Below are 13423 nucleotides of genomic sequence, written 5' to 3'. Positions count from 1 at the left end.
ACTACTGTTCTCCCATCTTTGTTATTCTCACTGCAGAACAATAAACTCACCAGCAAAAACAAGTATGATTGCTCGTCTGATTCACTACAACATTGGCATGCTTGGCTTGATGATAGGCTACAAGGGTTTGAACTAATCTGCTAATTTTAAATGGAAGCAGGCTGAAGAGCCTTCACACACCTCACTCCCTGGCTGAGCTGCAGGACAGTGACCTCCTGCCTTGTGTGCATTCAGGAGTTGACTGGGGCATGAGGAGTAGCTATTTCCAGATGAATTCTGAAAAGAACGTGTATAGGCACCAACTTACAACTTCAGTGCTAACAAATTCTTTTAAGATAAAAAAAAGTATACGTTAATGAAAAGACACAATTTTAAAAGCTTGCTACAGTTGAAGTGAATTGGAAGCAGAAAAAAAAAAGGTGATCTTTCATACCTTAGCTCTTAAAATAGAAGTTAAGAATGATGCCATGTCTGTAAACCAACTTCAGTCTGTCTTAGTGGCTGTACTTATCTCTCTAGAAAACTAAGATTCAAGGACAACAGGACAAGCCGAGCCAGGGCGTATCTGGCCCAATTACCTTTGGAGATATGGCATTCGTTACTGAACAAAATTTACATTTTAATGAAGAAAAGCTACACAGAAGTGATCTCAAAGAAACTGAAGGACATCTGACAGTCAGAGAAATCATTGTGATACTATTAAATGAAGAATGCCAAAAGAAGTCTTCCTTACTAGGCGAGTCAATATAGAAGCTGTTGACATTTCAAAAACTGGAAGATAAAGAATTTTAAGCAGGGATATTTTGGCACTGAACAGGAATACATACAGTCTAACTTTGTATTTGACTTAAAAACATCAGGACAAGTTCAGAAGAACACCTTAGTTACAGCAATGAAAGTAAGAATAAGTTTATAATCAGCGACAATTACCCTAGTGATAAGTTGTCTTGTAGCCTTCCCTAGAATTGGCATTTATTTTAAACATGAAAGCCTATCTAAATATCAGAAAACGATAGTTAAGTATCTAAAAACTTATGTGTCAGTTACATCAGAGATTTAGCTTGAAAGAGTAAAAGCACTCTGAGGTTCAACACTGCTTAATCTGTCCTGTTCTGTACCGTACAGTTAACATGGTCCGAGAAGAGCAGCACACAGAGTATTAGAAAAGTTCCAAAGGTCTGTCCTGAAACAACGTGACACTGGCCTATGAGAGTTTTTCCCCAGTCAAGCATCCAGAGACATTCGAGATGCCAAGGTTAACAGTAAACTCATGTTCAAATTCTTTCATTATAACCAACAGCATATAAATCATGCTGTAGTGGAGCTGGACTACTGTAGTGATAACAATGAAAAACCAAAGAAAGGTTTCTGTTGCAGTTGATTCAGGTAAAACTTGAGTTTTATTTAGTTTACTTAGTTTAAGGAGTTCAACCCTCCATTTAAGAAGTGACTCTGCTGTAAACATATCAATAACTAATACGCAATTAAGTAATACACAACATACTTAAAAAGTTCAAATAAGATTTTAGTATGTTTAAACTACTTCAAATGAAATATCTCACATCCAAAGGTTCAGTTTAATCAGTATCTATTGTGCAAATAAAGCTTGTGTACACAGTACAACTTGTACTGTCCAAAATACAGACCTGTATTTTATCATTTAACTTGTGTTTAACCCCTCCACATGCTAGTACTTTTAATACTTCTAGCTTACATCTTTTAAAATGGTCTAATGCATTTAATGGGTTAATCATAATTATGCTGTCCACAAGCTCTGTCATTACACAGAGCACTGTACAAAAAACCAATCTTATCTACCTATCAAAGGCAACTGCTGTTGCCTGTCTTTTGCCTGGAGCTCAAGCAGTTTTAAAGTCAAATACATTACCATGATGTACAAATCTAAGTTAAATGTCTTCTTGCATCCTCTGAAAGAACACGGAAATTTTGTTTCGCTAGTAATTCAATCACTAAGGCTTTTAGCAAGTAATTCTTTTTTCAAAGGAATTACATCTTCATTATCAGAATACATTTTTACTGTTTGAAACCTATGACATTACTAAGAAATATCCAAACTTTTAACATAGGAAAACCTGACAGCTATAGTTTTTAATTCACCTGAAAGAGTTACCTCATCTTACACATGGATAATATGCTTAAGTCTTTTGGGGGTACTATGAAATAATGCAAAATAATGCTAGTGTAATAATAGAAAGAGACAATTATTTGCAAGAGCTGAAAATTTAAAATAAAAAGGAAAAAAGGTGGTTTTCTTCTACCTAAGCATGCAGATGCACACAAAAGGGACCAAATTCTCCACTATCTCTATCCTGAAAGGAAGAAATGTGAAAGTAATCCTATAAATGTGTATCTTATTTGGAAATATGACTTTTATATAAACATTCCACCAGCTATCATGGAGAAAACACTGAATAAAATTATGTAAGGGCTGACAAGTGAAGCATTTTCTACAGTATTTCATATCAACTATCTTAAAAAAAAGCAGGTACATAATATAGATTTAGGGATGGCAAAGACAACGTTCAGACAATGTTTCTGAGGCAGCTCATGGAGAATAGTGAGTAAAGGAGGCAGAAGAAAACTGGACTTCATGCACTGAATATAGCTCTTCAGTCAGTGGTATTAATGTGCAGGAATTAAAAGCAGTAATAAAAGAGACAATTAGTTCACATAGTGAAGACTTGAAGAATAAGATAATTTTTAAACTAAATTCTGAAATAAAAAGTATTATTGTATTGCCTTTATGTAACCTGTATGCTTACACATACAAGTGAGCAGGAATTTTCCAGTTGTGTCATGTTTTATTTAGTGAGTACTTTTCCCCCATTTAATAGAGTAACTCTTGACTGAACTAAGCAGTCATCACAGAAAGCATACCAAGCTCTGATAAGTCCCCTCCACTTTCAAAACACAGTTCAAAAGTCAGTAACTTGGAGAACTTCAGTATCTGTTTTAAAAGTTATCACAATTGAGGAAAAAAAAAATAAATCAAAAGGTTTCAAAACCAGGCATACAAACTCAGAATCCCCCTTCTCCATAGCTAGATAATACGCAGACAATACCTAACCATTCTTTTTACCTTGCATTTTCCAAATATATACATACACATGCTTATGCACAGTACCCAGTATTCGCTTTCAACTCAATTGCAGAGCTTTTCTATCTTAGCACAAAAAGTGCCAAAATAAAAAATAAAGGTTGTTTTTATCAAAAATCAGATTAAATCTGAAATCTAAGGTTCTTCGGTTTGGGCATGTCTTTAACGAAGAAGCAACATAACTGAATATGCTGTTATTGCAATGTTTGATTAAGTTTCCTACGGCTACTTCTCCTGCAAGACAAAAGAATGGTCCACTCAACAATGGATCATAGTTTTTTCCCATAGGGACTGGAATTTTTAGGCTACAAAATCAGATTAGTCAAAACAAGCAAAATTTCTATTAACTGACAGGGCACCAGTGACTCTTAGGTACATTCCACACCACAGCCCAACTGTGTTGATGAGAATTTGCAAAGGTAGGAATGGCCATGGTATCACACAAGTAGGCAAATTAAAATAATGAGTCAACGCTGAACCTAAAAAAACTCCCTCCCTTTTCCTTTCTGCCAGATATAAACAAATATTTCACTTATACACAAACATACTGCAGGCAGGCAGTAGCTGTTAGTGTAACCACTGTTACACATAAAACATCAACTAGGATGAACACTGGGACATTTAAATTGCATGTGTATCAACTGCAGTTTAAAAAATTTTTAAAACAAGTTAATGAAAACAGTTTTTTAAAATATTTTTTTGAAACAATTAGTTTTCAGACAAGTGTAATTTACAGCAGACAATATTGAAGAGCAGAAGCTATTTATGAAAACACTAAATTTTTTCTTCATGTCTTTAATAAGATTATGTAGGTAGATAGAAAAGTAAATACATATAATATGCATGTATATCAGCATAAAAGAGCTTACAGTTCTTTGTGCTTCTCTTCTGCCAAAATTTGGTCGTTTGGCTTCAGCCCATACCTTGAACAACAAACAAAGCAAAACAAAAAGCGGTTACTACTTAGACAATATAGCCCTAAAATGCATTTTTATTAGTTTTAAGGTGGCAAATTATTAAACTATGTAGTATTTGTTGATTCAGGTACCTCAGACATTGCAAAGCCAGCAATAAAGTTTTCTAAATACTTTATTACATGTTTATTAAAGTAAACAACACCACACAAAGCTTTTGCTTCAAATTATATCAGATACTTTGGCTTGCTACACATACAAAATCATTGCACTTCATACCATAAACTGTGTATTGATCTTATAATTTAAATCTGACAAAACATGACAGTGAGGAATAGAGACAATGTGTACACTAAAACTGGCTGTAGTGTTTCCCCCTGTACTAAATAGAGCAATTGTAATCAATACCAAAAACGTTCTATAGAAAAAATGTACTTTAACATCAGGTTCTTCGGGAAAATTTCTGCAGTCCATACAGGCAACCTCTGGTGAAAGTGAAAGCTTGAGAGAAAGAAACTTTCTTTGCTAGCTTAATCTAATAGGCAAATTAACAGAATAGGTTGCCTACACTGTCTGAATCAGAGGGGGAAAAGAAGCCAGTGTCCCCCAGCACAGGCTACTACACATCATGCTGCAGACTGCACTGTCACTCACTTTGGAAAATCTTTAAGAAGTGACCTCACTTTTGTCCTGCCTCAGAGCAAAATCGTTAGCCATCTCAAAATACTCCATAAATCTAACTGCTTTGGTTTTCTGTGCGGTTTGAGGTTGTTTTTTTTCAGTTGATTGGTTTTCAAGACAATCATACATAATGTAAGCAGCTAAAAGTCGTGTTCATTTGATAATTCTGCAAACACCTAACTGCTTACACTGCAGAAGGTTCCCACTGTCCCTTTGCCCTCTGTTTTTGTTCCTTGCTCCAGTCAACTGCAAAACCATAAATTACTCCTTCTGAGGAAAAATTCTGGTCACCAGCCACCTACAAGCAAGCCATCTTGCAAACTGATTTTTATTTCAAAAAACAAATAAAGTGTATGTTCTCTCTCCCTTATAGCATTTTTCTGATCATACTCTCAAACTTGCTTTTTCAGCATCCATTTAAAATGCAAGCATCAACCCCAGACACATTCTCAAGCTCACTAGTGCGGCATTCAAACATACAAGACATGGACTGACTGACCCATTTTTCTTGTTTACACACACAGAGACTGCCTTAGGTTATTTGCCATAGTATTTCACTGACTTGCATCCATTTATCCACTTTGCTGCTAAATCCTTCATGGAGTCAGTTCTAATCAGCATACAGTGGGGTCCATCCACATTCTCCTTCTAAATGCAGGGTTTGTATTTGACTCTTACAGCAAGCAGACTATACTGTAACACACTGTTCAATACAGATTCAGGTCACTTGGTTTAATTGCCCAGTCTTTACAGTTTACCATCCTATCAGTGACAAATTTTAACTGTTGTGATCCTACATTTACTTCCAAATCAATGTACTCTTTTTCTTTAAGGAAAAAGGGTCTAGCTTAATACCAGTCTCCTCATAATGCTGCTACACCTCTCCGATATCTTCATTTGTCATGTCTTAATAAGCATTTTATTGATAGCAAATACTTAAGTATCAGAGAAAAAGCAAAGAGCTACCAGGAAATTCTAAAAGGAACATCCTTCAGAAATCAAAAGACACTAACTCTTCTTATGCAACTTGCAATCTTACTTAAACGAAATCAGGTCATTTATTATAAGGATCTGCCTGTCACAGACAGATACACCCTTGGCTAATATGTAATCCTTTTTGTAGATTGAGATAATTTTGCCCATTAAAAAAAATATACAAGCATAAAGTCACAACCATTCTTCACTAAGAATAAGACTGTATGCCTTCCCTCTGACCTGAAATCAGACTACTTCAGGTAGAACTGAATACAATTTTATCTGCTGAGGATACAGAAATAATATCTATACTTGAGCTTTTTAAAACTTCCAGATTCCTTGTTCCCTCGCTTTAAAAAAAAAAACAAAACAAAACAACCAACAAACAAACCACGAAACAAAACAACACAATTTGACCTCCACAGTTATCTAGACAAAAATAAATAAATAAATAAAAATCCTTCACTACTTAGACTAGTAAGTCAGTCAGCTACAACAGTAACATATTGGGAATGCGTGGTTTTCGCCTGGGATATGTTACTGACATACCAGAGGGGTGTGGGAGGGACACACTTGCTACCTCTGAGGTTTGCAGAATGGTTCCTTCGGTGGACCTTTGCTTACCTAATCTTTTTCACAACCACTCTCTCCTTTCTCCATGAAAATGGCATTTTTCAAATATGCTTCATTGACCCCTAAATATACTGCTTTGACAGCAACCTGTCAAAGAGAATTTCTCACTAAGGGGCATGCTTGTCGAGTTCAAACTTTTATTAGTACTTTATGCATTAAGACAGGATGCATATTGTATTTCGTACACAGCTGCTGAAGTATTTAATAAATTTAAATATGAAACTACCACAGTGAACAGCTTACATAATACATCACAACATGTGTTTTGTAGGCAAGATTGATAAGCACTAGTTGGCTCTTCCTAACTGACGAAGGTTAGATTTGGAAACATTTCTTCAAAAACATTCTAGAAGCCAAGGATACCAAATGCAAAACTGAAGCTAAAGCTATGCAGTTGAAAAATTTAAAAGAAGTCAGGACATTGAAAACCATCTACGCCACCAGAACAAACTAGTAAGTAAAAGAGAAGCAAATATGCTATGAAAGTGGGCAAAGAAACTGAAGGGCCCACAACTTCACTTTTTCTGTCTTCTGTCCTGTGAAATTCCAAGTTCAACACATCCTAGCGAATCATATAATGATTATTCTTTTCAACTACCCAGTACCAAACTGCGATACAGTTTCAAAACTTTAACAATCTCCTCATCACTGCTCAAGATCCTATTTCAAAAAACGGACCTAAGAATAAAAACATGCAAGGGTCTACAGCAAGATCATAGGTAAGCATCAACACAAACTATAGTATATTTCAAAAATGACACATTTAAACACTTTGATATGTCCTTCACAGACATTTCATTTACTGGAAGAGTAGTCAATGTTCCAGCCACCCCCTTTGAAATGGCACCTGCACACAATCATGAAAATGGACAGAAAAAGCACCCCAACTGCAGCAATTATCACACTGCACAGCTGCGTATTTCCACCAACGTGGTGCAGCTGCCTGCCCAGATACACACACCCCAGCCTCCGAGCATGGCAGCTGATGGCTTCTGACTGTACTTCGGGTAAAACTTCCACTTTTGGAAGACAGCAGCTTTCTCTCCACACTCAGTTCCTTATGGAATTTCTTAAGTCACAACATTCTTGGTCTAACCTCTAGATGTCATCGTATCATAGTCACTCCAACATCCCCCATTCTGATCAAAGCTCAAGTGACCTAGCTGCAGATAGGAGCTAACGGAGATGATTATTCTGTCATCCATCCTCTAATGGCAGTTTAAATGACAAGTTTCACACTGCTTCACATTACCCTTTTCAACGTTGACATAATTTTTTTGAACAGCATTCTTTCAAACCTGGTTAGAAAAAGGCATGTTTAGGCATTTAACTTACGAGGACAAATGAGCAAGCTAATCCTTCTACATTTCATCAGGAAACAAAGGCCCAACTCCTCTGTCCTTTGACTACAATGGAGCATAGTGATACCAGATGTCTAAATCAGCCTGCTGAGCAAGGTGATTTGAATGCTTCCCACTAGTCCCTAACTCCGTAACTTCAGAACTTTAACAAACTGGGGATATATTTCAATCAGAAATTCTTGCAATAATTGAATCGTGATTATCAAGGATGTTTTCAACTTCCCAAGGCATAGCTTTCCTGAACCTCTCAATCTTTTTTCCCCGTTTGTTTACTGTAACCAATAACTATCAGAACTCAGATCTGAACTTCATGCTATTTTCCTCCTTCCTAACTGCTATGTTTCCAGAAACAAATTTTATGTACATGCAGATACATATATAATATCAAACTTAACTTCATAAAACATTAATTATAAATTCACAACTACATTAATCTTAAATATTTTCCTTTTCCACAAGCCTGCAAATAAAGTAGCACAGACCTAGACTGAAAGATTATTGCAGGCATTCTGCGGACAGATACTATACAGAGACAGAATGGCATTAAGGAAATTTGGCTGTACATACAGCTACATACTATATAAAAAAATACCATGGCTATTTGGAAGAGTTTTACTGTGTGTAACAGCTAGAGGTACAACTCTGACCAACACGTTCTATTCGGTTATGGTGCTACAAACAAAAAAAAACACAACCATGAAGGCAGTATACTCTTCTCCTGCACGTATATGACTTCTCTAGCCTTCACCTACAAGTTTATCATCTCAATTTCAGTTTTTGCAGAAATGTAACATTTTTATTCAATGTGTGCTTTTCATTTTAAGCATACTAGAATCTAAGTTCAGCTGACTTGTGCAATCCCTTTTCAGGATCCTTCTGAAATGGTAATCCTACAGCTCAAGACTTTTTTATTTGCCAGCTCCTAATATGAGAGAGTATGAAAATTAATGTGCTTGGACTGTAGTCACCATTTTTACAATAATGCTCTTAATGTAAGTAACAGTTGTAAGGCATGGTTCCCTGCAGGCAGTATGCAATTTTACAAAGCCTTAACCAAATTAAAAAGAAAACACAGCCTACGCTAAATATGTACTGGTGAAAAACTTCAAATGAATATCAAGCTCAGATCTGCTCTATGAAGAAGAGTTTCCTGAAAAGCTGGTATAACTCACCTGTCCTAAGGCCCAAAACAAAAACTAATGAGCAAACAGGTTTCAAAAATGGCAATAGATCTCCATAGCTTCAAAATTAATTCACCTTTCAAAATTTCTGATTTGAATCCAGCAACTTAAGCAAAAACTTTAGAAAAAATAGCTAAAGATTGCACAAATATAAAACTAAAAATTAGCACAGATGTATACACTGCTGCTTGGCTCAGAAGAGCCAAGGTAAAATCTCCATCATGCAAACTACCCAGAAACAGAGGTACACAAAACTGTATACATATCAGAATAATATTTTCATCAATATTTTCAACAATACATGTGAAGGAACAAGACACTAGAGATAAGACACTAGATGATCCGAGGGCTAAAGCACCTCTCCTATGAAGACAGGCTGGGAGAGTTGGGGCTGTTGTTCAGCCTGGAGAAGAGAAGGCTCTGGGGTGATCATATTGCAGCTTTCCAGTACTTAAAGGGGGCCTACAGGAAAGCTGGAGAGGGACTTTTTACAAGGGCATGTAGTGATAGGACAAAGGGCAATGGCTTTAAACTGAAAGTGGGGAGATTTAGATTAGATACAGGAAAGAAATTCTTCACTTTGAGAGTGGTGAGGCACTGGAACAGGTTGCCCAGAGAAGTTGTGGATGCCCCATCCCTGGAAGTGTTCAAGGCCAGGTTGGATGAGGCGTTGAGCAACCTGGTGTAGTGGAGGGTGTCCCTTCCCATGGCAGGGGGGTTGGAACTAGATGATCTTTGAGGTCCCTTCCAACCCAAACCATTCTATGATTTTATAAGAGGGTTGTTTTTTTTTTTTCATTAAGCATGAATATGAGTAGTCAGCATAAAAAAGAATAAAACTATTTCAGTAATGCAAAGTTGTGAGAGTAAAGCACCCTAGGAAGCTCCAAACGTGTCTGTGCAGACATTGCTCTGCCTTGATTGATGCACAAACAAATATGAACTTTCTGTCAAAGTACATGGCTCTGACTAACCTTGCTCCCCTTCAAATGCACTTTAGCTTTGCTATTCCATAAGCTTATTTGACATGCTTTGCTGCAGTTACTGTTTTAAGTATTTCCCAGACAGATTAAAAATGGAATGTATGAAAGGGTAGATTTCCAGAATGTTTTTTTAATTTTTCTGCAACATCATCAAAAAAAGGAACAGAGTCTGATTTCTGTCAGAGACCTAAAGCACGTTGGTTGTATTAACTGGACAAGACAAGTATAATTTATGCTATACTAGGCCATGCTTTATCAGTAAAAGACAAGACCTTTTAAGACAGAGCTCTGCAGAAGCATTTCTTCCTAAATTTTCAACTAAGCCATTAAGAAACCTTAAGGACTTCAATATAGTCTTCCTGTATTTCAGATTAATCTAAAGAAGTTTCCATAAGAATGATTCAGCAATTATGTTGCTTCAACTTTCATGTGATCTTAAGGCTACTTTCACTGTTCCAAAAAAAGAAATGCAGTTCTTTTTCTGTTGGGTTTGGTTGTTTGGGGTTTTTTTTAATTATTAATCTTATGAAATCTAGGACAACCAGCCTGTGGGACATTGTTGCTCACATGTCCTTTTTCAGACTGTATTGACTGCTTTCTACCAAACACCATTAATGCATCCCACAAGATCTTCCAGGTCAGGAACAAAACCATGTGTGAACCTGCTACAAGACTGCATACTCATGAGCATTTACAGACCAAAGCACAAAGCAAGTACAACAGAAGCTCCTAAAATGTTTCTAGCACATCAGATTTATGGGAGACGGGTCTAGAAGGTCAGCCTGTTTCTCAACTTCCATCTGCAATGTATCAGACAGTATGAGCAATGCTGCCATAACTGCTAACTCCATTTCTTCTGACTGCATTATAGAGATCAAAAGGCAATACTTGATCTGCTTTTCCTACAACAGTAATACTACTTAAAGCAAGGCAGCATTTCTGCATTTTTGACAAGGCTACAGGTGCTTAGAAATTTCAGTTAAGTCTAATGCAGTCTGACGCTTCTGATGAGCCTAGTAATCTTTTCCACGTACACAAATATGGAGTATAAATACCATGACTTGTATTTGTTTGGATTGTTTTTTTAAGCTTGCTAAGCCAGATTTTAGGGGCTGTGCATTTTCGAATTCAAGATGAAAACAAAAAACCACAACCCAGACCACACCTTATGTATAAATTCAGCAGCCAAATTCAGGACGGACCAGATGCAACCAGCCAAACCAAAATTAAAGTTTTGTGTAACTACCACAGATACACACACCCTAGTCCAAATATTTGTTTTAAGACATCTTCCTCCCCTTCCCCGATTAAAAAAAAAAACAAACAACAAACAGTAAAGGGCTTTGATTCATATCCTGAAAGTCTCAGGAAGGATCCTTGACTTGCACTAGTTTTATTCTGCCAGTTTAATATTTGCTTCTTCATTTTTTCCATAATTTTTCTGTTGCTTTGCTATAGACTCCCAGCTTCACCATCTGAAAGGCACTGCACTCCCCATTCCCTCAGAATTTCTCTCCTTTTTAGCCTGTCTCCTGTTCCTTAACAGGGCAGCTGGTCTCACCTACCTTTTAATATTCTTGCTCAGCCTCAAATTGATAGAAACACAGGGATCCCTTCTCAAATAATTTCAGGTTTTAATGACAGCTGATCACCATTCATTGTTACTCTAAAATAACCTTGTACAAGTATACAATCTTAGAAAAATTCCTTATTGCACAGATACTGCTTTATTGTCAAATACAAACTGCAAGTTCAGAATCTCTTCCTTGAAAAATACAGATTAAAGAGGGATTGTATGACATTGATACAATCCCAAAGAAAACCTGCTTCCAGAAAAAGCCAAGTTTCACAATAGTTCAATTATACCAACAAAAGAATAAACTGTCTAAAAGACTTTTCAGACATTCCTTTGGGAAAACGTTAGGGCTGTGAGAGAATGCACATCTCAGATCGACTTCAAGATGGATCAGCACTAGTTTGCCAACACCATGCCACACACTTATGAGCGATCTAGAGTTAAGTACAGTAGCTACCGATGAAAACCATAGATGACAGCAGACTGGCAAGGCTATGCAGTGACAACAGAATATTCTAGCAGACAGTAAGACAAACCCATTCAAGCACAGAAACTTCGAAATACAGGCAGATGCAGAGCCAAGTAGGTAAATAAAAATAATAAAAACATAGACAGGAGTAAAGACATCCCACAGAGCAGTAATTTGGAGAAGGGGGAAACCAGGTGTTTATCTGCAACTAACTCAACCTGAGCTTCCAACTTATGTCAAACATTGAAGACATCAATGAAATACTTTAATATGGAAACAAGACAGAGCAAACAAACAAAAATGAAAAAGAAAACCAAAACAGAGTCTCACTAATTATTTCATCCTCTTCCATTTTTAAACAGAAAAACATATAGCTAAAGCTTTTAGCATGGGAAGAAGAAACGCAGGCAGGAATAAAGCACGCACTAATGGCAATGGGAAAGAGACATGAAAAAATAGCAACAGAAGGTTAAGATACTTCTATCTGAAGACTGCTGAAAATAAATTACTTCATAGTTATCAATGACAAAGAATCAAGTCCAGCTAAGGAGAGTATCATCCTGGCAGAGAATTACACCGCTTAACAAAACAAATCATCTGCTTATGGAAAAGTTTAAGTGCAACTCAAACCACAGATCTCAGTCATTACATTTATTAAAAAATTCCAGACTTGAAATACTGCTACTGGAATAGAAATGTCAGGGCTGAGAGAATGAAGAAACATCGTGGAGAACCCATGGACGAATTTCTGATGTTTTTGTTTTTACTCAGTTATTAGTACCCAGTTCCTGTGTACTAGTAGAAGTGGAGTCCTATTTGGCTGCATCACATACGATACAAACCTCTGTTTTTGAGAAAAAAAAACTTGGAATTTCTAGGTGAAAGGGATCCCCAAAAATATCAGCATAAACATTTTTTTTACCACAATACTTATTATGAAAATGAAAGATGGATTTAAATTTCAAACACAGAATTAACTTAAAATTACACTCCTGAAACTTAGAGGAAAAAAGAAACACAGTTATTGATGTAATAAATTAGAAGCATTTTGCTTCCCCAATTTCTTGCATGGATATGATCACTAATTAAAATATAAACATTACTAGGTATAGTTTTTCTGGTGTTTTTTCTTTGGTTTCCCTCCCTCCCCTACCTTGATCAACATTCTCCTAAACAGTTGTTTCTAAATTATTCAGTGTAGTAAGATAGGCTCCCCACTGATAATTTGGTTGGAAATCAGGACTTTAATCAACTATTAATATTGTAAGACAGATTTAAAGGGTTTTGGAATTGAAGTCAAAACAATAATAGGTTTAAATGATTAAAAGGGATTAAGAAAGCCAGGAAAGTTCAAAGCCTGTTAATCACCAGACTGCGGAAAACTATGATCATTTAAACAGAGTCAGCCCTATCACTCTGGACTTAAGCATATAGTAGCAGCCTTGTCAAAACAGTTTTCTTAACTATAAACTAGTGAGCTAAAAATTTAAGACATCTACACACTTTCAGTATACGGCTAAAGAAAAATATTT

At 36.3% G+C, this 13423-nt stretch overlaps 1 protein-coding gene across 1 annotated transcript in view; it reads right to left on the bottom strand.

Moving 5' to 3' along the window:
• The window catches only part of ADK (adenosine kinase), a 301153-nt gene that overhangs the window by 260662 nt on the left and 27068 nt on the right, over positions 1–13423 (bottom strand). Inside the window, exon 3 of the mRNA XM_086616842.1 lies at positions 3988–4041. Coding sequence (XP_086472968.1) covers positions 3988–4041 — 54 coding nt within the window. The remainder of the gene's footprint in view (positions 1–3987; positions 4042–13423) is intronic.

Source organism: Tauraco erythrolophus, chromosome 9, assembly GCF_009769465.1.
Source record: "Tauraco erythrolophus isolate bTauEry1 chromosome 9, bTauEry1.pri, whole genome shotgun sequence".
In the NCBI taxonomy this organism is placed as follows: Eukaryota; Metazoa; Chordata; class Aves; order Musophagiformes; family Musophagidae; genus Tauraco; species Tauraco erythrolophus.
Note: the sequence above shows the minus strand (reverse complement) of the source record. Positions and strands in the feature narration are given on the sequence as shown.